The sequence below is a fragment of the Galeopterus variegatus genome, unplaced genomic scaffold, assembly GCF_000696425.1.
Source record: "Galeopterus variegatus unplaced genomic scaffold, G_variegatus-3.0.2 Scaffold15543, whole genome shotgun sequence".
In the NCBI taxonomy this organism is placed as follows: Eukaryota; Metazoa; Chordata; class Mammalia; order Dermoptera; family Cynocephalidae; genus Galeopterus; species Galeopterus variegatus.
Window position 1 is genome coordinate 1 of NW_007741654.1, and position 24,489 is coordinate 24,489.

The 24,489-nt window shown below is 38.7% G+C and overlaps 1 protein-coding gene across 1 annotated transcript; it reads right to left on the reverse strand.

Moving 5' to 3' along the window:
* Window positions 1-6,537: 6,537 nt before the first annotated feature.
* Window positions 6,538-19,014, reverse strand: LOC103582286 (NF-kappa-B-activating protein). The gene is made up of 9 exons (XM_008563928.1): window positions 18,515-19,014; window positions 16,116-16,196; window positions 14,786-14,856; window positions 14,474-14,605; window positions 12,602-12,665; window positions 11,271-11,380; window positions 11,098-11,173; window positions 9,931-10,080; window positions 6,538-6,780 (listed from the first exon to the last, which is right to left on the reverse strand). The coding sequence occupies exons 1-9, from the start codon at window positions 18,901-18,903 to the stop codon at window positions 6,606-6,608; spliced, it is 1,248 nt and encodes a 415-aa protein (XP_008562150.1). The 5' UTR covers window positions 18,904-19,014; the 3' UTR covers window positions 6,538-6,605.
* Window positions 19,015-24,489: the final 5,475 nt, after the last annotated feature.

The window sequence follows — 24,489 nt, forward strand, 5'->3', positions numbered from 1 at the left end:
ACCCTCGGCGGTAGCGCCGCCGCGCTCCCAAGCAGCGCACTGTAGCAGTGCGCCACCGGGCCGGCCCCCAGAATCCAACAATTTCTTACCACTCCACTTCTCCCACCCTGGTCCATGACACCATCCCCTCTCACCAAGATTAATTCCATAGCCTCCTAACCAGTCTCTGCTTCCAACCTTACCCTCATCGATGTCTCTTCAATACAGCAGCCAGCCAGAGTGAGCCTTGTAAAACAAATTTCTGTCACTCCTCTGTTTAAAACTTTCCAAAAGTGTTTCTCAAACTTTAAAGTGCATACAAATTACTTGGGATCTTGTTAAAAATGATGATTCTGATTCAGCAGGTCTGAGGTGGGGCCTGAGATTCTGCATTACTAACAAGCTCCCAGGCAATGGTGATACTGCAGCTCCAGACACTACATTTGAGTAGCAAGGGCCTGTGAGGCCTTGTGTGATTGGTCCCTTGTTATTTCTGTTTTCCCACTCCTCACTTACTCTGTTCTAGCCACTCTGATCTTGCTACTCTTCAAATAAGCCAGGTATAGTCCTGCCTCAGGCTCTTTGCACTGCTGTTCCTTCTGACTGGAATGCTCTCTCCTAGGCATGTGCATTGCCCACTCCCTTACCTCTTCTGCTATACTTTCTATCTTGTTCTCCCCCCATGCTTTTTCTCCATAACACTTATCACCTTCTAATATTCTATATAATTAATTATTTTGTTATTATGTGCTTCCCATCAGAATGTAAGCTCCACGAAGGCAGGGATTTTTGTCTTGTTGTAAAACAAGGCCTGGAAAATAGTAGGCACTCAATAATACTCGAAGGAATCATTGCTTGTAGCCACTAGGTAAACCATGAATAAGAAATATGTTAACTTGATAGCTGGTGTGAAAGAAGCCAAAATAATCCATGAATCCAGGGGAAGGGTCCTTAGAGCAGGGCTGGTGCTAAGCATAATGCCTGGAACACAACAGACATAAAAATATTATTTCCCCTTTGTCTTCCCATCCTTTCGCAAAAGTTATTTGATCCTCAGCCTGATTCTAAGGCTTTATATATAACCACATAGTGAGCCAACTATGTCCTATATTGAACCTATCCTAGTACAAATGTTTCTATGTAGAGTTTGGAGCCTGGGCTAATCTAAAGATTATTACAATATGGGGAGTTCTCACTTTTCCTGGTCATATACCCCTCCATTGGCTCTCTTGCTAACTGGCCAAGGTCAGAGATCGGGAAGTAAGGCTGGTGGAGGTGAACAAGACCGTACAGAGAGAGGTCTTAATGGCTCTTGCTCAAAATTCCAAGTATAATTTTGGAGGCGAGAATGGGAGGGGACCACTGAGACAATATTACAACCTACATTTGAATGCTGCTTTAAAAGTTTTCAAGCCTTGCTCATCTATATTTTCATTCTCATACCATTCCTAAGAGGTAAAGTAGAAACTGTCAGTTGAATGAACAGAAGCATGGAAACTTACTCAAGCTACTGTTAATGTTAAGCCTCTCCCAACTTGTTTCCAATTTTGTGGAGATTCTTAAGATATTTGTTGCCAAAAAGATCTTTTGGGAAACACGTTTAAAGTGACAAAGAACTACCACCTACAGACTCCCAATTTATAAGGAAGATGAATTCTGGAAATTCAAGAATGTGGACATGTGTAAGGATGGAAGGAATTAAGAGTTGGTATGACTGATCTAGGCTGACAGCTGTTCCTCTTCCTTAGGATGCACCCATTGATGTCTCTTATACCCTTGAGGACCAATCATTAGTTCAAAGGTAATAAATATTTGAGGACTTATTTTAAAACGGTGGGAGAAAGGTCATTACACTCCAGGAATCTAGCAGGCCCACAGCCACAGATAATTCATGTAATGGCTACTTTTCTTCTTTGGATCACCTATCCCATTAGAATGGGCTGAAAGTTGGATTCTGCCATTATCCTAGAAAATTATTTTTCTTAGTGTCTGGTTTTTTAGTGATTTGAAACTTGAGGATTAGTTGCTGGAGTAGGGTGGGGACAAAGTGGGTCATGTCTATTGTTTCTATGGGAAACTTCAAAATCACATGGAATTAACTCATGTATAATAATCCCTTTTATTTGTATAGCAGCTTTCTTGAAGAATCTTTACATATAAGCTCATGAATACTTTCACTGATGGGCCTAAGGAACAGTAAAGAATAGATAGAGAGAATCCTCCCTACCCCTCTTCCCCACCAAAAAAGGAGGCTTCTTGCTCACTAGCAACATAACAGTAAACAGGAATCCCTGGCTTAATGTTTTGTTTGACTTTAAAAGCTTTTGGTGTGTCTGTTTTTCTTCCTCTGTAGACCAGGAATGATTCGCTTTCGAGAAAAATGGCTGACGGACATTATCGAGACCAAAAATGATATACTGGAAATACTTGCTTCTAATTCAATATTTATTGCCTGATTTTTACCAAATGTTTTAGGATTGTTTTTCTAATCAGAATATATTAAAAATACAATACTGCACATCAAACCACAGAATATTTATTGAATAATAAACTTGAGGCACACAAGCCAGCTGTATTTTTTTCATTTTCCATTCTGCAACTTCCATCACATTAGCAGAGTAACCAGTAAGTTGTTTTCTATTTTCTAAAAGATTTCCCCCATCACTATGTGTGTCAGTTTAGAGTCTTGCAGGTACAGAGCTGAGTTTAGAGAGTTGCTAAAATTCACCTGAGAGACCAAACTAAGATTGGTACTTGGCTGCTTGTTCCTTCGTCTTGAGCCTAAGTCTCCAGCCCAGACACACCTCTTTATGAGCACAACTAGGGAAAAACAAAATGGCAACAGTTCTATAGCTCATAATACATGCAGTCTGAAGGTCTACTCACAGACCCCTTCATTTACTGTGAGTTAAACCTCACTGCTAAATAATACATTTTGCTCTGAAACTGGGCATGCTGCCTTCCATCCATGTATTGTACATGATGGCAGCAGGGTGGCTTGAGGAATGGGGGCAATGAAACAGGAATTGGCACAGTCATCACCCTTACTTATTTCTGTCTTCTTCCTATCCTCACACCAGATCATCACTTGTTCCTACATGCCCTATGAGGCTCTTTTGCCTGGCTGCAAAATTTTAAGACACCAAAGACAAAATTACATTACTCATTGAATAATTATTTACAAGTACATTAGAATACATAATTACATAGACAAGCACTGGAAAGGAACACAGAATACTAAAGACAATTGATGTGGTAGAACTGTAAATTTTCTTTTTTTTTTTACTGTTATATTTAAACAATAAATAAAAAAAGGAGGAAAAATCCAATCAGAGCAACAGGCAAGGAGGTGGGAAACTAGATAAGTCTCTCTGGAGAACAAAAAATATATTTAAAATACAATAACCTTACTATTTGACTTATGGCTCAGGTGAGTAAACACAGTTTGAAGCAGTAACTCTCAATGAGCTGAAAATAAAATACTTTTAGCCCTTTTATTCTTCCCTCCTTGTATTAGTCTGTTTTGTGTTGCTATAACAGAATATCTGAGACTGGGTAATTTATAAAGAAAAGAGGTTTATTTGCTTACAATTCTGGGACAGCTATGTCTGGCATGGGCCTCAGGCTGCTTCCACTTACGGCGGAAAGCAGCAGGCAGCTGTTGGGTACAAACAGATCACATGGTGAGAGGAAGCAAGAGAGAGAAAGGGGAGGTGCCAAGGTCTTTTAAACAACCAGCTCTTGTGGGAACTAATAGGGTGAGATCTCACTCAGGCCCCCCTCCCCTAGCGAGAGCATTAATCCATTCATGAGGGATCTGCCCCCATGACTCAAACAGCTCCCAATGCTGCCACATTGGGGATCAGATTTCCACATGAGTTTTGGCAGGGACAACACGTCCAAACTCTATAATTCCTCTTTCCCAAAGAATATGCTACTGAAGTTGTTCTTTGGCAGACTGTTCCCAAACAAACACTGACGAAAGAAATGGTAAGGTTCTGAAGTAATTTATTGTCTTTTCTTTCATTTACTCAACAAACAATTGTTGAGTATTTATGCTGTACAGGAGGCAAGAGAATCAAATAAAAATTCATAATTTTCATATATCACAAGATTGCTGCATTTAAACTACCTTGCCTACTGAAAATAAGAAAACATACTCATTTGGTTTCTAGGAAACAGTACCAAAAAATAATGTCCTTAGAGAACAAAGTTTTTAAGTGCGGATTATAAAATTTAGGTTTTATTATACAGGGAAGTAGATGGATTAAGACTCACAAGTTTGGGACCTAGTTTCCTTTTAACTTTTGAAAACGTAGGGTAGGCAGTAACTATGATTATGTATAGATAAATAAAAATCACTTCAAATTTAAGGATCATAAATGTGGCTACATGCTGAATGCTGTTTAGTAGTTGTGGGTTAAAAGTAGACATTTTCCTAGAACATATGTTAAACAGTAAAACTTTTGCTTTGACTGCCTCATTTAAAAACTTTTGATAAAAACCACTTTTAAACTATTATAAGGAGAGAGGAAATTTTATAATAGCAAAGTCAGAATTCCCCATTACCCAGATAATTTAAATTTACCATAGGCATAAAATAATAACGCAGATCAAAACATCCTTAACAAAAACAGCCAAAACTTTCACTGTCCCCTCTCACTTCACTCATGTGACCTAAGTAAAACTGAACAAAATAAGAGAGGGAAAAAGACCGTAATCTCACAGTCCCACAATTTTCCATTTCTCCCAAACTTTAAAGTCAATAATAGCATAAAAAAGTGATAAAGTGAGGGGGTTCTATACAAACTTAATGTTTGTAAAACATTTAAAATTAAACTGAATGACAGATTTAAAAAATAAACTGAAAGGTTTAACAATTGTATTAGTCAGGGTTCTCCAGAGAGACAGAATCAATAGGATATGTTATAATTATATGAGAGGGATTTATTAAGGGATTTAGCTCATGTGGCTATGAAGAAAAGGCCCACGATAGGACATCTGTAAATTGGATGCCAGTACTGTGGCTCAGTCCAAGTCCAAAGGCCTCAAAACCAGGGAAGCTGATGGTGTCCTTGGTGTAAGTTCTGGAACCCAGAAGCTGAAGAGTCTTTAGCTCTGATGTCCACAGACAGGCGAGAAGAGTGTATCCCAGCTCCAGGAGATCAAGAGAGTGAGCTTCACCTCTTTCCTCTGTCTTGTTCTCTCCAGACCCCCAGCGGATTGGACGGTTCCCACCCACACTGAGGGTGGGTCTTTCACACCCAGGCCACTCAGACTCTCATACTAATCTCTGCTGGAAACACCCTCATGGATACACCTGAAAAGATTGCTTCACCAGGTTTCTCAGCATTCCTTCATCTAACCAAGTTGACATCTAGAATTAACCTTCACAACAATGTTTAAAATGAAATCTGCTTACTACATAAAGGATAGAGTTAAAAATGCTTAATATCATTTTAGTTTCATCCTTATGAAACAACTAAATAAAAATACTAATTCATTGTATTTTCCCTATCAGAACTTTTTTTTTTTTTTTAGCAGCTGGCTGGTAACAGGGCTCAAACCCTGGATCTTGGTGTTACCAACACCATGCTCTAAACAACTGAGCTAACCAGCCAGCCCTGTATCAGAACTCTTGACCATAGCTGACTCCCATTCTTTTTAGATGTTATCCTATAATCGAAGTACAGCTTAGATTGAAACAATGTACTTACATTGGCATAACGGTAGACTTCCCAAGACTTTATACTTGAAAGAAACATTTTTAAGTAACATTAAGAACTTAAAAAACCTAATGTTCACATTTGCAATTCAACAAGTCTGTGGGTTAATTTGATTTCTCGTTTGTTGTTGGTTTTGTAGTGGAGGTAGGGGTATAAACAAAATACATTACTTCCAGGGAAGACTATATATGGTATTATATAAGTCAGTTTTCAAATTCCAGATTTGCTTTTTTCAGCAATGCCTTCATTCTGTTAACAAAAGTGGCCTCCTATATCAAGTCCATTTATAACACATTCAATGCAGAGGAATGAAAATTTCCCACAAGTTCAGTTGGGGGGTGGGGGACAGGCATCATGTACAGCTAAAAGTAGCACTGTCCCATGGCGGGAGATTTAAGTTTCTCATCCTAATGATACTTTCTCTCCATGACACCTCCCCCAATACAGTAGGATTTAATTCATAATTTGGATTTTTTAAACCAGAAAGTTATTATGGTCAATCCAAAAGAACCCAAAGAACTTGCTAAAGTTATATCAATAAGCAGCTTTTCATTAAAGGACTGAAAGAATTAAATAGAAGGCACAGTAGCACTGTAAAGCTTTTTCAGAGCATAATAATCTTTCTGTGTGTATGTGTAGAACCCAGACTTTTTTTTTTTTGTTAAAAATGTCTGCTGAGGGGTCGGCCCGTGGCTCACTTGGGAGAGTGTGGTGCTGATAACACCAAGGCCACAGGTTCGGATCCCTATATAGGGATGGCCGGTTAGCTCACTTGGGAGAGCGTGGTGCTGACAACAGCAAGTCAAGGGTTAAGATCCCCTTATCGGTCATCCTTATAAACAAACAAACAAACAAACAAACAAACAAACAAAAAATGTTTGCTGAACAATCAGAAAATCCTTATTTGTCATCCTTCCCTTTGGTCTTTCTGTATACCATCTCTCGAAAACTGGCCAGAATCTTGTTCTCTCTCTTTCGTCTCTCTTCTTGGTTAAAGGATGCAAGGGCTCTCTTCTCATCAGCACTATAGATCTGGTTCTCTTTTCGCAGTCGCACAGCCTCCATTCGGCGATGCCTGGAGATAATTTTATTTTTGGCTTAATTTCTCAGTTATTCTCATAGCATGTCCTCATTAATCCTTTCTTAACACAGTGCTCTATTTAAAAGCTGACAAATAGAAACTGTTTTTGAAATGAGTTTAAATTTTCAAAAGATCCTTCATTTTTTTTTACCAATGTGTTCTTTGATTCATTTCTAGTATTCAAATAATGATCTCTGATGTTCTGTCAACATAGTGAATGTTATTAATTTCAAATAATAAGGGCATGAGACTAGTTGTTTCTAGTAAAACAACCAGAAATGGGCAAATTATTAAACTTCCTAGGTGATATATGTCCATTTGCCTTTGTGGAATTAATAGAATATATGAAAGATTTAACTTGTCATCAATCATGTGGAAATTCTTTAAAGTTCTAATTTCCAGTATAACCATAAGAACCAAGTATAACTCTATAAGTGAAGAGGAGTCTTTGACAGTGGATTTAACTTCCTTAGAGTCTGGTAGTGGCTCAAAGAAAAGAAAGAAGGGATTTAGCACAAGGGCCATATCAGTAGAGTACTGGGATAGAGGCATGACATCATCTTTAAAAGGTCTGTTTATTTAGAGGGAAAACGTCAAGAAAACCTGCCTTTTAAATGTATGTACCCAATCCTACACAATCAGTTCAAGAAGCTTAAGATTTGTCTAGAAAAATGGAGAAAAACTGGGTAAGAAGAGGGGAGAATAATTTTAGGTTGGTGTTGAAGGTTGGGGAGTGCAAAATAGGAAAATCAAGGAGATGACAATGTATTTAGGTTGCTCAGGGTACAGTGAGTACAGCAATCTATCTGGAACAGAAATGCTACATGAAGGATGCTGTAATAAACATACATGTACATGTCTCCTAGTACATGGAAAATATTTTCTCTTGGGTACCCAGGTGTGGAGTTGCTGGGTCATAAAATATATGAATACTCAACTTTCCAAGATAATGCCAGACTGTTTTCCAATGTGTTTGTACCAATTTACATCACCACTAGCAGTAGTTAGTTAAGAGATCCTGTAGATCTACATTCTCTCAAATGCTTGGTGCTGTTACACGTTTGAATTTTTGTCTATCAAATGGGTAGAATGGGCCTCGAATGGGTAAAGTGGTATTTCACTAAGTTCTTGATTTCCATTTCCAATAATAATGAACACCTTTTTATGAGTATATAGACCATAGGTATTTCTTCTTCTGACAAATGCCTGTTTGTATCATTTTCCCGTTTTTCTTTTGGGTTGTTTATAGGTATTCTTTAAATGTGCTCAATACTAACTCTTTAGCAGGTGTGTGTATTCCAAGATCTTATCTCAGCTTGCAACTAAGGTGTCTTTTGATGAACAAACGTTCTTACTTTTAACCTAGGCAATTTTAATCAATATTTTATTTTATGGGTAGTGCACTTTTTGTCTTCTTTAAGAAACACTTCCCCACCCCAAGGTCTAAAAGATATTTGCTCTTAAAATCCTTAATCTAGCTGCATTGCATTTTATATAATGTGATGTAGGGCCCTACTTTCATCTTTTTCCTATGGATAACCACTTTTTCCCTGTTCCATTTACTAAATAGTTCCTTCTTTCTCCAATGATTTGGCATGCAATCTCTTTTATATACCGAAGCTCCATACATGTATGGCTCTATCCTGGGGCTCTGTATTTTATTCTATTGAACAATTTGGTTGTTCCCCTACGCTTTGTAAAGTGCTGTAAGTCTCATAATAAGTCCTTATATCTGGTAGGTCAAATCTCACCTTCCTGCTCTTCTGTTTTAAAAGTGACCTGGCTATTCTTGGCCTTTAACATATAAATTTTACATATAAATTTTAGAACCAGCTTATTAAGTTTCATGAAAAACTCTATTGCGATTTTGATTAGAATTATATTGAATCTACAGGTCAATTTAGGAAGAACTGACAGCTTTACAATATTGCCTTCCTATCCATGAACATGGTATCTCTCCACTTATTTAGGTCTTATTTAATGTCCCTTAATAGTGTTTCATAGTTTTCTCTGTAGAGAACTTGGGCATCTTTTATTAAGATTTATTCCTAAGTCCTTCACATTCTCTGATACTACTATAAATGTTGTTTTCTTTTTATTTAATTGCATTTTCTATTCTCTGTTGCTGGTATATAAAAATGCAATTGATTTTTGTGTATTAACCTTATATCCAACCATTTGTTAAACCCTCCACTTATTTATAATTCATCTGAAGATTCTTTGGGATTTTCTATGTAAACAATCATATAATTTGCAAAAAATGACAGTGTTATATCCTCCTTCCCAATCCTTATGCTTCGAATTTCTTTTTCTTGTCTTACTGTGCTGGTCCTCCAATATAATGTTTCAAATGTTGGTCCTCAGGATTTCAAGATTTTGGAGGTGCTTTGGGTGTTCTACAAATATTCGCCCCCAATGATATTTAAAAATAATTATCTATTTTAAAAAGATTATAAAGTTTTAAAGAATCCAGCATTCAATTTGATCTCAGTACTGCTGTGCTGTTAGCTCACTCTCCTGGTTCTTCCTGGCACTTTGCTTTCTCTTCCCTAATTTTATATTCATTTCCCCACGCTGAACCTGGTGTCTTTCATAATCCTTTTTTTCTTCTTCTTCTTCTTTTTTTTTTTTTTGTGACTGGCTGGTATGGGGATCCAAACCCTTGACCTTGGTATTATAACACCATGCTCTAACTGAGCTAACCAGCCAGCCCCCTCATAATCCTTTTCTGCTATTCATTCTCAAAAACCTGGGTCCACAGAGAGCTGAAGGCAAACTTGGAAACCAGGAAACACTGTCTTGTGAAAATGCTTTCCTAACTACCAAAATGTCACATTCCTCTTGAGGCTGTGATAAATAGCTAAATTTAACTATATTTTCCAGTAGATTAAACTACCAAACAATCAACTAGGAAAGGACATTGGAAAGATTGATTCTTTGAAGTTGGAGATATAGCTGAGTTTGGGGCTGGAATTTTAGACAACCACATTTATACCAATAAAACCAAATCACAGCAATATTTATACTCTACTTTTCATTAGGAATAGTCACTTAATGAAAATCAATCACCAGGATATAATTCTGGTAGTAAGAAAGAAGGAAAAGATCTAATTATAAAAACTGAGCTCAATGCCAAGAACATACCTGCTACCACTCATTACATAACCTGAGCATTCAAATGATGCGATTTCTTCACTTGTCAAGCCAATTTCACCTCTTCGTGGGATACGTTTTCCAGCTTTTACATATTCAGCCATAGCTGCACCTTCACCAGGTAAGAGAGCATGGCCATAGCTACAAAGTAATTCAGAATTTAGAAAAGGTCCATTAAATCATCTCAATATAAAAAGCTCATCAGCTAAAGAGGGCAACAAAAAACCATTTTCTCTCAGACAACAGCAGGAATAACAGTGTTGAGTAGTAGTGTGCTGGGAAGCCCAATGTGAATTGCTAATTAAAATAAATCACTAATTAAAATAAACTAGTGACCACTGCACTATGACCTATATAACTAACCCAAAAATGCAGAGATACTTTAGAAGAACAAAAGAACTGATGTTAGTGAGAATAGATTCATGGTTTACAGTTATGGATTAATTTATCCCTATTGGTATTGCCATTCCTGCTTCTGCCTCCAGCTGATTCCCTTTCCCTTTTTCCCTTTAAAAAAAAATCCAAATCAAATAAATAATATATCTCAGATTAACATACTTATAACCAATAGTAATGCTATACAGTAACAATTATCTATTAACTTTCATTCAAAGGGACTTTAAAAGCTTCTATTCCTTCATTCAGTTCAGTGAATGTTTCTTAAGTACCTATTAAACTCAAAGCTTGTAATACAAAAATAATCTCTGTCCTTGTGGAGTTTACATATTAATAAGAATATAACTCCAATACAAGGTAAAATGTATAATACCATGCATAAAAGAAATAGAAAATGCTATGAGAATTAAAGGGGTAAAAATCACACCTACTTGTGGAGAGGAAGTATTAGGAATCAGCATATGCCCCCTCCTTTGGAAACAGGCCTTGAAGGATAGTAACGATTTTAACAGAAAGAAATTGGGGGTAGGGGGGAAAACAGAGGGCAGGGAAAAGAAGGGAAGGAATGTTGGGGAAGAAATAAGCTAAAAAAGGCACAAAAGTGGGAAAGTGCATAGTAAATACAGGAAAAGTTTTAGTAGTCCAGCTCAGTTGGAAGCTGGGGTATAAATAAGGGAGTAGAGGGAGATAAGCCTGGCAAGGTAAGTTAGGGCCAAACTTTTTGGAAGGTACTTTAGGTATTATATATACGTGGCTACTTACTTCAAAGGTTTATCATCTTGAGAGGCAAGTGTTTTTGGAGCCTCTGGGCCAATTAAATCTGAGGGTTCTTCAGCCTCTGTATAAAAGATGTTCAGAAACACATTTACATTTTGACTAACTGGTTATTTTAACATTTCATCTGTTCTGAGTTAAAGTCTATTGGTAGAACTTACTTGATCGATCCTTCCAGGGATTCTCCAGAAACTCTTCTTGGGAATCTTTAGAGTCTGAATCACTGGGCTCTTTTCTGTTCTTCTTAGACTTCTTTTTTTTATATTTCTTCCTGTAGGGATTATAATTCGATACAAATTCACTTAATATTCCCATGTTAAAGGGCATCTAAATCTTTCAAGGCAATGAAAGGTAAGACTGATTAAAATGATCTGAATTTGTAGCTTATTCAAACTTGCTAGAGAAGAATTTCAATTAAAAAATCTCCTAACTTATTTAACAAAATCATGTTTCACTATAAAAAGATCACTAAAGGGAATAATGAAATATAGTTCTCATGTTGTAGAAAGACAGAAATAAAAAATAAAACAGCCTAAAAAACAGTGTTTAGCAATTTGAGCACTAATACTAATTTTAAGTGTAATGGATTAAAGTCCATCAAATATGTTTAAATCCTTGGGTTCATAATGATACTTAAAAAAAGTCCAACTCATTACAGGTTGAGCATCCCTAATTTGAAAACCCAAAGTCCAAAATGCTCCCAAATCCGAAACTTTTTGAGCGCTGACATGAGGCTCAAAATAAATGCTCATTGGAGTGTTGTGGATTTCGGATTACCACATTCAACTGATATGTAGTCTGCAAATATTCCAAAATCTGAAAAAAATCTGAAATCTGAAACACTTCTGGTCCCAAACATTTTGGATAAGGGATACTCAACCTGTATTCTGAAAACTCATGAAACAAACAAAAAAGTCAAGCAATTATGTCCTGCCCTTCCTATCCAAACTGTAATTCCAGGTACCCAAACAGTTGGTGAGGATAAATTGCTCTTATAGAATTTATCAATAAATGAAGAAAGCCAGAATTAGACTATCACCATTTTGCAATCCCTAATAAAATAATGGATTTTATTTTATTTATTTATTTAATTTATTTATTTTATTTTTGACCAGTAAGGGAATTGCAACCCTCCACACAGTGTTGTCTGTGCCACGCTCAGCCAGTGAGCGCACCAGCCATCCCTATATAGGATGCGAACCAGCGGCCTCGGCACTGCCAGCCCTGCACTCTCCCGAGTGAGTCACGGGGCCAGTCCATGGATTTTTTTTTTAAAGAATGCCTATCTTTTAGAGAAAGATGCTGAACTGTTTATGAATGGAGTGATATCTGGGATTGGTTACAAAATAATTGGGGGGGGGCAGTGGAGACTACCCATGAGTTAATAATTGTTCAAACTGGGAGATGGGTACATGGGGGATCATTATACTATTTTATGTCATTTTATATACATTTTAACTTTTCCATAATAAAAATTAAAGAAAAAACTGACGATCTGCGTTTCTTCTTCTTTTCCTTTTTCTTGGCTTTCTTTGCTCTCCTTTTTGTATCTTCATCTGCAAATTAAAGCACATTATAAATGAAAAAAAATTTTTTTTAACTCTAAAACCCCAATACTTTTTTTTTGGTGGCTGGCCAGTACTAGGATCCGAACCCTTGATCTTGGTTTTATAACACTGCACTCTTACCAACTGAGCCAAGTGGCTACCCCTAAAACCCCAACAATTTTGAGTAGATGAATATACTATTGCTGTCCTACTTGTTACAAGAAATTAATTCATTCAAACATTTATTGCTACTTGTCAGGAACTGTACTAGGCACTGGGGACAAAGAAATTAAAGTCACACTAGGTATTAGATGATATAGGGTATTATTATTAATTTTATTGTGTGAGATAATAGTAGTGTGGTTAAGTAGGAAAATGTCATTATTTTTTAGAGATGTGTACAGAAACATTTAGGGTGGAAGGGTGACGTTTCTAATTTACTTTGAACATCTCAGCAAAAAACCCATATTTGAAGCAAATATGTCAAAATACTAAGAACTGTTAAATATGAGTGATAAGTAAATGGTATTAGTTATACTATTTTCTACTTTTCTGAATGTTTGAAGATTTTCATGATAAAAAGGAGAAAAAAAAACGTGTATGTTGTGGGGTGGGGGAGAGAATGCTTTCTAGGAGCTCAGTCTAATGGAGGAGACAGATAAAGAGATATATACAATCCAGTGTGACAGAGGGAAGCATGGGGTGCTCTGAGCATACAGATGAGTCTCAAAACCAGACTGATTTTGGGCAGGTGGTTGAGGAAGAGTTGGCCAGGAAAAGTTGATTTCAGGAAGGTTTTTGAGGAAAAGTTTACTAGTCTTAAGCTAGTTCTTCTAAAAATCAGTTGATTACAAAAGCAATACATGCCCACTGTTGTGATGAGTAGCCAAGCTGGAGGGAGAGAGAGATTGGCATTGTTGGTAGAGGGACTCTCTGTACCAAGTAACAGAGTCAAGAGAAAGGTCATACAATACTGAGGAGAAAGAAAGTAGTTCTCAGGCTACAGAAGATGGTGCAAGAGAAAGTGACAGGGTATATGTGGTTACAGAGGGATCAGTCAGGGTCTTTACCCTGAAGGCTATGGAGAGCTATTGAAGGATTTTAAGTAGGGGACTGACAAGCTCAGGCGTGATTTAAGGAAGTTCAGTCTTCCAGCAGTAAGGGAAAAAAGTGACACTGGGGCCCAGGAAACTCAAATGATATCAGAGAAAGGGGAGCCACTGTGTAATATGTCAACCCCAAGGGAGGGACCCTCTGGTTAATCATCAGCCAAGAGAGGGCACAAAAAGGTGGCTTTTTGTGATGCACTACCCCAGATGGGGTGCCTTAGGTCAATTGGCAGCCAGCCTGAAGAAGGTACTTTATGGCAAGCCTTTTTAAAAATTGCAGAGGTGCCCACTGGGCATGAGAATTGCCCAAAAGAGCCCTTCCACTGGGCTGATGTGGCACTGCAACGCTTACTTTGGTGCCACACATCGTGCAGCCCAACCTCCTGACTTTGGTCTGGTGCCAGGTGCCTTGTATAACTACAAACAACCAACCTGGAATCACACTGCTTAGGACTGAATCCCAATTGTCACCTTGGGTGTGGTACTTAATAACCTGCTCTGTGCCTCCATTTCCTCATCTATAAGATGTATCCTATGATTTAATGGCAATAATATAAAGCACTTAGCAGAGTGCCTGGCAAACAGTACACATTCAAAAACTCTTCACTATTATTATTATTATTTTTTAACAGCCTTCTTCTAAAATAAGTTTTAAGAAGTAAAACTAGTATTGAAGTGAGGCTTGCAGAATGATGTTGGCTTTCTTACCACTAGAGTCTGTTTCAGAATCAGAGTCACTGTCACTATCTTCAGAATACTTCCTGTGTTTTCTTTTAGATGATTTTTTCTTTCTTCTTTTCTTGGACCTTTCTTTTGAATGACTAGACTTCTTTTTTTCTTCTATAGAAAATACAAATAAAAAACTAACTGCTAGAGAAATATTTCTGAATATCAATTTTATTTGAAATACTGAAGAGGAATAGACAATAGGCAATTTGAATAAAATCAATCTAATGTTCAACTATTTATAAACTTATTTTTTTAACTTCTCAGTAAAAAAGCTCTGTATTAAAAAAATACCTTCTGAAGTAGAAGCTGAAGTAGAGCTTTTCTTTGGCTCTTCATCCTCTACTGGTGTATGTTCATCAGAGCTAAGTTTAAAGAAAATGGTTGTGAGAATTAGAAAAGTGATGAGATATGAACCATGGGGTATAAAAATACGGACTTAAAATTTTCCAGTAATGACAATGATTGCCCAAGAACCATTAAAAGTAAACACTGGACTACTTTTATAAGAGTGCAATTGAAGGGTCTACCACTTTCATAATAATAGCTTACATTTGCATAATGCTTTAGAGTTTACAGAGTGCTATTCAAAGTGAAAGCAGCATGGAGGATTTATATTTTCAGAAGAAACTACTGGGCAAAAGTAGAGAAGCAGGAACTACAAGGAAAGATGAAAGAAACTGGAGATAAGAAAGCTGAGGGAAGACTTCATAATTTATTTGAAGTGTGTAAAGGACATATGGTATAGCAGCAATTGCTCTGTCTCCTCAGAGCAAGAAGAACCTAACAAACTACAGTCTAAAGAGATTTCATTCTGTTGCAGAGAATTCTGAAAATGAGTATTATTAAAATACTATAATAGTTCAGAAAGGGAGTTTCCACATCATATAATCTTTTCCTCTGAAGATCACACCTGGAATAATTTAGGTATTTTCTAGAAAATTATTTTTAGGATTCCTTCCAACTCTAATTCCATGAGTTCAGGTTCTTCAAGCATTTTCCAAAGGTATCTATAAGAACAAGTTTCAGACAATAATGCTTTATCACCTGGTGACAAATTACAGTTTTACCTCTCAAACACATTGTCTCAACAACCCAAAGTAGACACAGAAATAGAGGACAGGGAAGAAGAAACTTATGAATAAGACAAAGAGTAAAGAAATAAGGAAAAAGAAAAAGCATTAATCCTTCAGACAGTATTGGATATAGGAAAATCAATTAAACAAAACCATACTAGTATATTAATTTTTAAAAATCCCTTTTCCAGTGCTAATATTTGTCATGCAATCTGCTACTGGGCTAGTTGAGAAAAAATAATTCAAAATACTATAAATGGTATCACTTGTTTTAACACTGAATCATTCTATGAATAGGAAATTAGCACCCCATGAATTACAATTTAAGAAGAACAATTAGCATACTAAAACCCACTAGCAACATGTTTTAATCCTTAGATATGTTCCATGTTTTTAAAACTTAAGGGGTATAATAGCATAAATCACAAGAAAGAATAAAAAATGTGAGATGTACTTAATGTTCTTCACTTAACAAAAATTTTGACAACAGAATTAGGATTTAAACAAATATTAAACATATTATAAAAAGACATTTTGTAACCACTTACTCTGGTTCAGGATTCTTTGGAGAAAGTCCCCATACTTCAGGAGCTCCCAACTCTCCAATCCTCTCTCTCTCACTTAATCTCCTAGAAGATACAGATGTTAATTATAACTAAATGGCTGAATTGTTTCCTAAATATTTAATCAAATTCAAGAGGAGTACAGTTAAGTCTTATTTTCCCTTTAAGTTCTTAACATTAATAAAAACTTGGTTTAAATGTAAACACATCACTTAGGATTTGATGTTCTGATAATACTACCAAGTGATACAGACTACTGACAGCCTGAGTGGCCGGATCAGAAATGATAGCCTGGGAGACCATCAAGTTCATCTCTTCTGCTGAATCCATGACATAGCTCCTAATTGCTCATTTCATCATCTTCAATATGTGACAGAAACAGTTTTACATTTGAAAATAACTTTAATTATTTATATATGTTTATGAAAGTAAAGAGAAGTCTCTTTTGATTTGGTTAAACCATCAGTTTTCAGAAACCCAGGAATTAATGAAGAAAATAAAAATAAAACAGAAGTAGAAAATAAATGGAGTTCTAGAATGAAAAGTTTTATTTGATAAAAAATTGCACTCAATGAAATATGGGGTTCATTTCCTGTTTTAGTTCTTTTTTGGAAAAGGAGTACATTTTCTATCCTTCAGAAGACACTAACATTTTTTTCTCCTTTTGTTTTATGTTTGTCATTTATTCTAATTTGTGCTATTACTCATAAACTGCAAAAACAAAAGGCTCAATTCCTCAAAGTTTAGCCGCTTTAGCCATTTGTTTTAAGAAATCCTTACAAAATACATACAATTAGTTTGATCGAATAAGTTATTTTTTACTTCTTTATTCAGGGGGAAAGGTATTATAATTGCAAAGTTAGACTCAGAGGGTTTCCCACTTGAAGAAACAGACAAGCTAAAAGGGGATGTACTTACAACCATACCAGGAATATAGGCATGTAGGGGGAAAATGCCTGCCAGACTTCGAAGAGCACGAATTCTTGTTCTTATACCTGTTACCACCTGGCTTCACCTGTACTGTTAAATTATCTTCTACATGTACAAATGCAAATTTCATTCAAGCAGTTCTGACATCTTTTGGTGAGGATTCTCCAATAAGAAGCCATTTGCTTTTCGATTGACATAGACTGTGGGCACCTTTCTGAAAAATTTAATTTGGAGAGGTAGGTCTCCAACCTAACTCAGGACTGTTTCTGTTTCTGCTCCCATGCTTGAAGCACTAATAGCTAACACTTATGGAATATTTATTATGTTCCAGGCACTAAACTATTACAACTCCAAAAGCCTTGGTACTAATTTTATCCCCTTTTTAACGGTGAAGAAATGAAGCTCAGAGAGGTTAAGTAACTTGCCGAAAGTCACACTGCTATTAAGTGGCAAATCAGGGCTTCAAAGGCAGTCTGATTCTGGAGCCTATCCTTTCCATCACTATACTTTATTACCTCCCACTGCTGGAAGAAAAAAAAAAAAAAAAATCATGAAGACATCTCCCGACTGTTGGAACTTTCACTCGTCCCTGAATGTCTGTAATACTCCTACATTTCTCGTTTTTTTAACACGTAGTACGTGTGAAGCACTTGGTACAGTGCCTGACACATAATTTAACACTTAATAAACCTCACATATTAAGACTTACAAAGCAATAATTATAAACTTTTCCTTTTTAAACTATGCATTTTCCACTCCAATACTCACTCTCATTAGAGAGATCTGATCTCACCCTGGCGTCATTTTTCATGGTCGAGATTAAGACCACTTAACAAGACCTTTCTCAAGGTAGTCTCATCTGTAGTTTAGCAGATCACGTTTCCCACATTCATCTAATCATCTTGTCTGAGGGGAAGGTTTTCCTCTTATCCAATTTCAATCCTTAATTTCAACCCTTCCCCATTCCCTACAGAATATTTCCACTTACATATCTTACTTCAAACTGTTCCTTCATTCAACAAGCAATGGTTGCAAGCGTACAAAGTACTAGGCACAACGAATTCTGCGATCAATAAAAAAGGGCTCCTCCTTTTTATGAGTTTAGTCTAGTGGGAACTAAAATCATGCTCGCGAATGATAACGACACAACCAAGTAAATGCTCTAATTCCAGTAGGTCTTAGGCTCTTGGCCATGCCGCTAATATGCCAGGAGGATGAAGCGGATTGCAGGAGACCAGGGCACTAACTCTATGAAGGGGCGCGAGAATGAGTGAAAACGTAAGGGAAGAAAAGGGCCAATAAAGGGTCGCCGTGGGTGGACTGATGAAAAGGGATGAAAGGGGCGCAGGCAGGCAGAGGGAGAGAAACACGGGATAGTCAGAAGCGGAATAAAGGACAAATCGGACTCCAAAGGCTGGTGGGCTCGTACGAGAAGGTGCGGCTGTCTCACTCACTTTTGCCGCAGACTCTCCTCCCTCTCCTTGTCCAGGAGGCTAGGCCACGGCTTGTCGCTCCCGTAGGGACGAGAGTAGCCGCCATAATAGGCTGACGAGGAGGCAGAAGAGAACGGGGTGCTGCTCCGCGGTGCAGAGGGCCGCTCTCGAGAGCGCGACCGCGAGCGGGAGCGGTAGGACTGGTTTCGGGAGCCGTGGCTGTAGCCACTTAGCTGGTGGCTGAGGCCATTCCGGTCCCCGGACCGAGAGCAAGAGTGCGAGCAAGAGCGGCGGCCCCGCGGGGAGCGAGCAGATTTGCTGGGCTTGGGGCTTCGCGACGAACTGCGACGTTTCCCCCCGGAGCCCGAGGCCTCCAGGTCGGGGCTGCGCGAGCCCGACACCGGAGCCATCGCGCCCGCTGGGCCCCTAAAGCCGCGGGGGAAGGGGGCGCTCTCTCGAGCCAGTAATGATCTCGATTGCCTTGGCTCCCAGAACCCGCCGCCACGCACCCGTCAAAAGTCTGAGGAAACCTTGGAAACAGTTCCGGGTACGCCGGCAAACTCCTTTCCCGGACCTAGGCGGTCCTCCTGCCGACGGGAGGGGATGTGTGCATCAGTTTAAATAAGCCGGTGGGGCAACCAGGTCGGCGGATCCTTCCGGTTCCTAGTTAGGCTCCTCAAATCCTTTCTCGGCCTCGAACTCGAAAAACCACAAGGAAAGGACGACGGAACGTAGGATACATTACACTGAGCGGCTGTGTGAACAACATAGCCAATTCTGCATGAGTTTCGTGTGTTTTCTGTGTGTAATTATATAGTGTATGTATATACGAATGTGTGTATATAAAAATTATATATATAATTTTTCCTTTTCTTTCCAATCTCAAGCAAAATAAGGAGGGTTTGTCGCGATTGGGGGTGAGCTATGATGTCTAGGTTCCATATTGCCCAGTTAGCCTAGAGGGCACAAATTCTATGTTAATGAGTTGAGCCTGATACATTCCAGTTGAGATCACTGCCCAGAGAAAAACTGCGTACTTATCCCACAGCCACCCATCTCCGCCCGATGTGCCTGGCAAAAGGAATTTGTAACCCTTTCTTCCAGCCTCTTAAACTAGTCCAATTGTATGCTAGCCCAGCAATATATAGCTAATGATCAGTATTTCTATTCATTTAATATGTACTGATTTGGATTTTTGAAGGTACGTAAATTTGCTGTGTATATTCTGAACCCAGACTACGAATAGCTTGATGGCCTCTGAGATTTTCTTAAGAAGTAACTTATCAGACCATGAAAACGAATGCCAATTAGTTATGCAAAATCTCCTTTTTTGAGGGTTGAGGGGGACTTAAGGGAAAGATGTATGAAGTAATGCTAAATGGGAAAAATGGACCACACTATCGGATATCTTCTATGTAAAACCAGTTGGTCATCAGGCAAGGTCCAAGAACTGTGCTGAGTAAGAGAAATTATGTAATTTGGGATGGGGACTTGGGGAAATTTCTAGTATAGTTTTTGATGGAAAAACTACTGCCTAACTTTTGTGACACCAAGCTGTACACTTTCCCATCAATTGTCTATAAAAGTCAACTTTGCAACAGTGGTTGGTCTACCTGCCCCATGACTGGTGTGCATGTGCTTCAGTTACAAAGAAAAAAACCCTGCCTGTGCACCTCTGATAGGCATGATGCTTTTCTTGCCTAGTTTCCTCGGAGCAGCTATTTATTTATTTTTTATTTTAAAATTTAATTGTACATACTTGTGGGGTACAGTGAGTTGTTTCAATACATGCATATATTATACAATGACTCAGTTAAAGTAGATAGCATATCTATCACCTCAACATTTTTTCTTTTCTTTGTTGTGATTATGGTCAAGATCCTCTTCTCTAGCTATCAGTCTCTTAACACATAGCTTATCAGGATTTCTTTTCTGATCATGAGTTGTCACTACTTCTATAGGAAGGAGTTTGATGATTTTAGGCTCCTAGATGTATGAAAAATTTTGCAAGCTCTTGGGTCAGCCTATTTGAATTTCACATTGGGAAGACTGTCATAAATGGACAGTTGTTTCTATTGGACCACACTGGGAGGACCTGTGTCTGCCAACAGATATTTTGTGGCCAGAGCTTGTGGGAGTGCTCAGCTGACCAAAAGAAGCACAAAATGAAATGGAGTGATGTGACCATTCCAGGATATGTTTGAGATAAAGATTTTGTGTGCAAGTGTGTGTGTGTGTATACACAAAAGATAGAGAAAACATCTAATAAAGCAGTGCCCAGCGCATGACATGGATGGAGAATTTGAGTGCTCTACTGCCCATCAGGCCTCTAGGGGAACAGGAGGCTAACAGAGGGGGTCTAGAACTAGGCAGCTCCAAAACTTGGCTAACATTCCATATCTGGAAGCGCAGCCAATGGTTGTCAAGTCACATATTCCAAATAGAGCTGAACAACTACCAATTCACATATATGTGTGAAAGGGCAGAAAAGGGAAAGAAGATTGGATATAGAGATAAGTAAGATACTGACATTCCTTATTTGCAAGAATTAGAGTACAAAACTTTTGTTGTGCTGATATTTAAAAATAAATGTACTGCACATTTGCTATTCCTCTAAGGGCAAATGTTAAATATGGAACAGTGGCATTTGATTCCCTCAGGCTGCTGCCTTTTTTTCCTTTTCCTCTTTCCGCCCCCCCCCCATTCTTTAACTTTAAAAATGAATGAACAGGACTTCCTCAGAATGCCGTTTTGCGAAATTTAACTGAACACTACATGAAGTACTTTTGTATCTATTACCAGATAAACCACACCAATAAACCCCAAACCCGAATAGGCATACCTTGATAACACTGGATTCAATGAGTGGAGATGCTAGGCATATTTATGCTTTGATCTTGTCTTGCTTTTTAAAAAAAAAATTAATAGGCTTTATGTTTTTAATTCAAAATATTTTAACATTTACTTGTACATATTTGTGGGGTGGGATACAGTATGTTGTTTCAATACATGCATATATAGCATGTATATGATAGCATAGTTTTCTAACCATTCGTCAACCACTTTTCTTCCTCACCTCCCCACTTCCCCACCCCCACCTCTGGTAACCATTATTCTACTTTCTACTTCTATGAAAACCATTTTTTTTTTTTTTTAAAGATGACCGGTAAGGGGATCTTAACCCTTGACTTGGTGTTGTCAGCACCACGCTCACCCCGTGAGCAAACTGGCCATCCCTATATGGGATCCGAACCCGTGGCCTTAGTGTTATCAGCACCACACTCTCCCGAGTGAGCCACGGGCCGGCCCGAAAACCATTTTTTTAACATTCCACGTATAAGTGATATCATGCAGTATTTGTCTTTTTGTGCCTGACTTACTTCACTTAAAATGATGGTTTCCAGTTCCATCCATATTGCTGCAAATAATAGGATATAATTTCATTTTATAGCTAAATAGTATTCCATTGTGTATATATACCTCATTTTTTTTTGTCTATTCATCCCTTGATAGGCATTTAGGTTAATTCCTTCTCTTGGCCATTGTGAATAGTGTTGCAATGGACATGGGAGTGCAGGTGTCTTTTTGGTATATTGATTTCATTTCCTTTGGGAAAATATCCAGTAGTGGGATAGCTGGGTTGTAAGGTAGATCTACTTTCAGTTTTCTGAGGAACTTCCATACTGTTTTCCACAATGGCCATACCAGTTTACACTCCCACCAGCAACGTGGGAGAGTTCCTTCTCTGTATCCTCATCAACATTTGTTGCTTTTTGTCTTGTTGATAATAGCCATTCTAACTAGAGTGCAATGATATCTCACTGTGGTTTTAGTTTGCATTTCCCTGATGATTAGTGATTCTGAGCATTTTTTCATGTGCTTTTTGGCCATTTGTATGTCTTCTTTTGAGAAATGTCTGTTCAGGTCCTTTGCCCATTTTTAAATTGGGTTGCTTATTTTTTTTGCTGTTGAGTTGTTAAGTTGTTTGGGTTCCTCTTTTTTTTTTTTTTTTTAACTTGGTGGCTGGCCAGTTTGGGGATCTGAATCCTTGACCTTAATGTTATAACACCATGCTCTAACTAAATGAGCTAACTGGCCAGCTCAAGTTCCTTATATAGTCTGGATATAGCCCCTTATCTGATGTGTAGTTTGCAAAAAGTTTCTCCTGTTATGTAGGTTGTCTCTTCACTTTGTTGATAGTGTCTCTTGCTGTGCAGAAGCTTTTTTTTTTAGTTTAATGTAGTCCCATTTATGTATTTTTGCTTTAGTTGCTTTTCTCCTATGTATTCTTCTAATAGTTTCATAGTTTTGGATTTTTTTTTTTTAGCTTTTTAAACTAATATTATTGTTTCTTACATTCTGTGATATTGTTGCAGAGCAGTTGGGAGGAAGGGGGAGAGGGGAAAGGGGAAGGAAATGGGGTGGAAGAAGGTGGAAGGAGGAAGGCAGGATTGAGGTCTGTGGCACCCCCTGCATTCCCACAGGGAAGACCACAGCACTTCCAGTGGTGGGTTGGTCATTGATGGGCTGGGTGCAGATGTCAGGGGTGTGTGGCAAAAGCCCCCCCCCCACCATCCCAGCTCGGGAACCTGGGGGCCTTCTTGCTGCAGCTTAGTGGTCCTCATGGGCTGGTTGCACATGTCAGGGGGGCATGGCTGAGGCCCTTGGCCCACCACCACCCTGACTCAGGAGAGCCCAGGGCGCTTCCTGTGGCAGCTTGGTGGTCATCACTGGGCTGGTTGCGGGTGTCAAGGGGCATGGCTGAGGTCCCTGGCCCTCCTCCCTTTCTGACTTGGTAGCCCAGGGGACTTCTGGTCCTTCTAGCTGTTATATGTGTTCTTTGGTGAAATGAGACCTTTACTAGTTAATATCAAACTTTGTCTCTGATTGTGGGTACTTTGTTTTTTCTTTCAGTGATGTTTTGGATTATTTGCTGTTCTCACCACTTAAACTCTGTGCTGGAACTAATTTGTTGTCCTTTGCTTACTTCTAAAATGGGGGGACTTCCTATGGGGACCAGTACTTGAGTTCTGTGGTTGAGCTAAATTGCTGCTTTGTTGCTGATTCCTTAGGGAAGGCTTTTTGTGCAGCTCAGGTTTTAATGGTTGACTTTATAGGTACTTCTGGGTCTAGTGAGATCTGGTGCACCTGGGTCGTGTAGTAACTCTGGTCTGGGCCTGAGTCTTTTCATCAGACTGCACCCCACACAATTCTATATTCCTGACCAGTCTCCTCTGAGTGGTCCTATGCTGATTGGGGGGCAGATCAGCTGTCTTTGCTTTGCCCCAATGTTCTGCTGGTGGGTCCATCTCCCCCACCACCTATGCTGCAAACACTTCCCATGGGATAGGCCATGCTCCAGTCCCTTGTGATGACTCACCAGCCTCTGAGTGGCTCCTTTATTTCAGTTGTTGTGGCTCCTTGCTCCTATGTGGGTCCACAGGAACCCTATTACTGGTCTTGCTGGCCTGGGGGCAACCAAGGCCCTCTTCTTCCCTGCCACCTCCAAGCAACTTCATCCAAAGGACACAGCTATGGCTTTTGCCAGCTCCTGCTCTGTGAGCTCAGCAGCTTCTGTCGAAGACCAGCTCCAGTCGAGTTTGGGGGTCCTTGAAAGAGGGAAGAAGAAGCTGGCGAAAATAACAAACACAGACAGAGACCTTAGTGCATCAGTATGCATGTTCTCTCTCTGCGGGCTGTCAGCGTTTTGCAGCTGGAGCCCAGTAGAGCGTGAGACAATGCCTTTTATTTAGATTTTTCTCTGCAGGGGGGTTTTGGGTACTATTTTTATTGTATCAGCAAGCTTAAATCAATAGTCCAAAAAGCAGGGAGGAAACTTTTTTAGAGGTCAGCCAGTCCTTTCCTTTTGTCAGCATGTTTCACGTGATCAACTCATGCTTCTTTTTCCTGGAATCAGGTTATAAGATCCGAACCATCCCTTCATTGTCTTGAAGTTATCTTGTGACCTTTTTCTGTTAGCAAGCTGTGGTTAATAT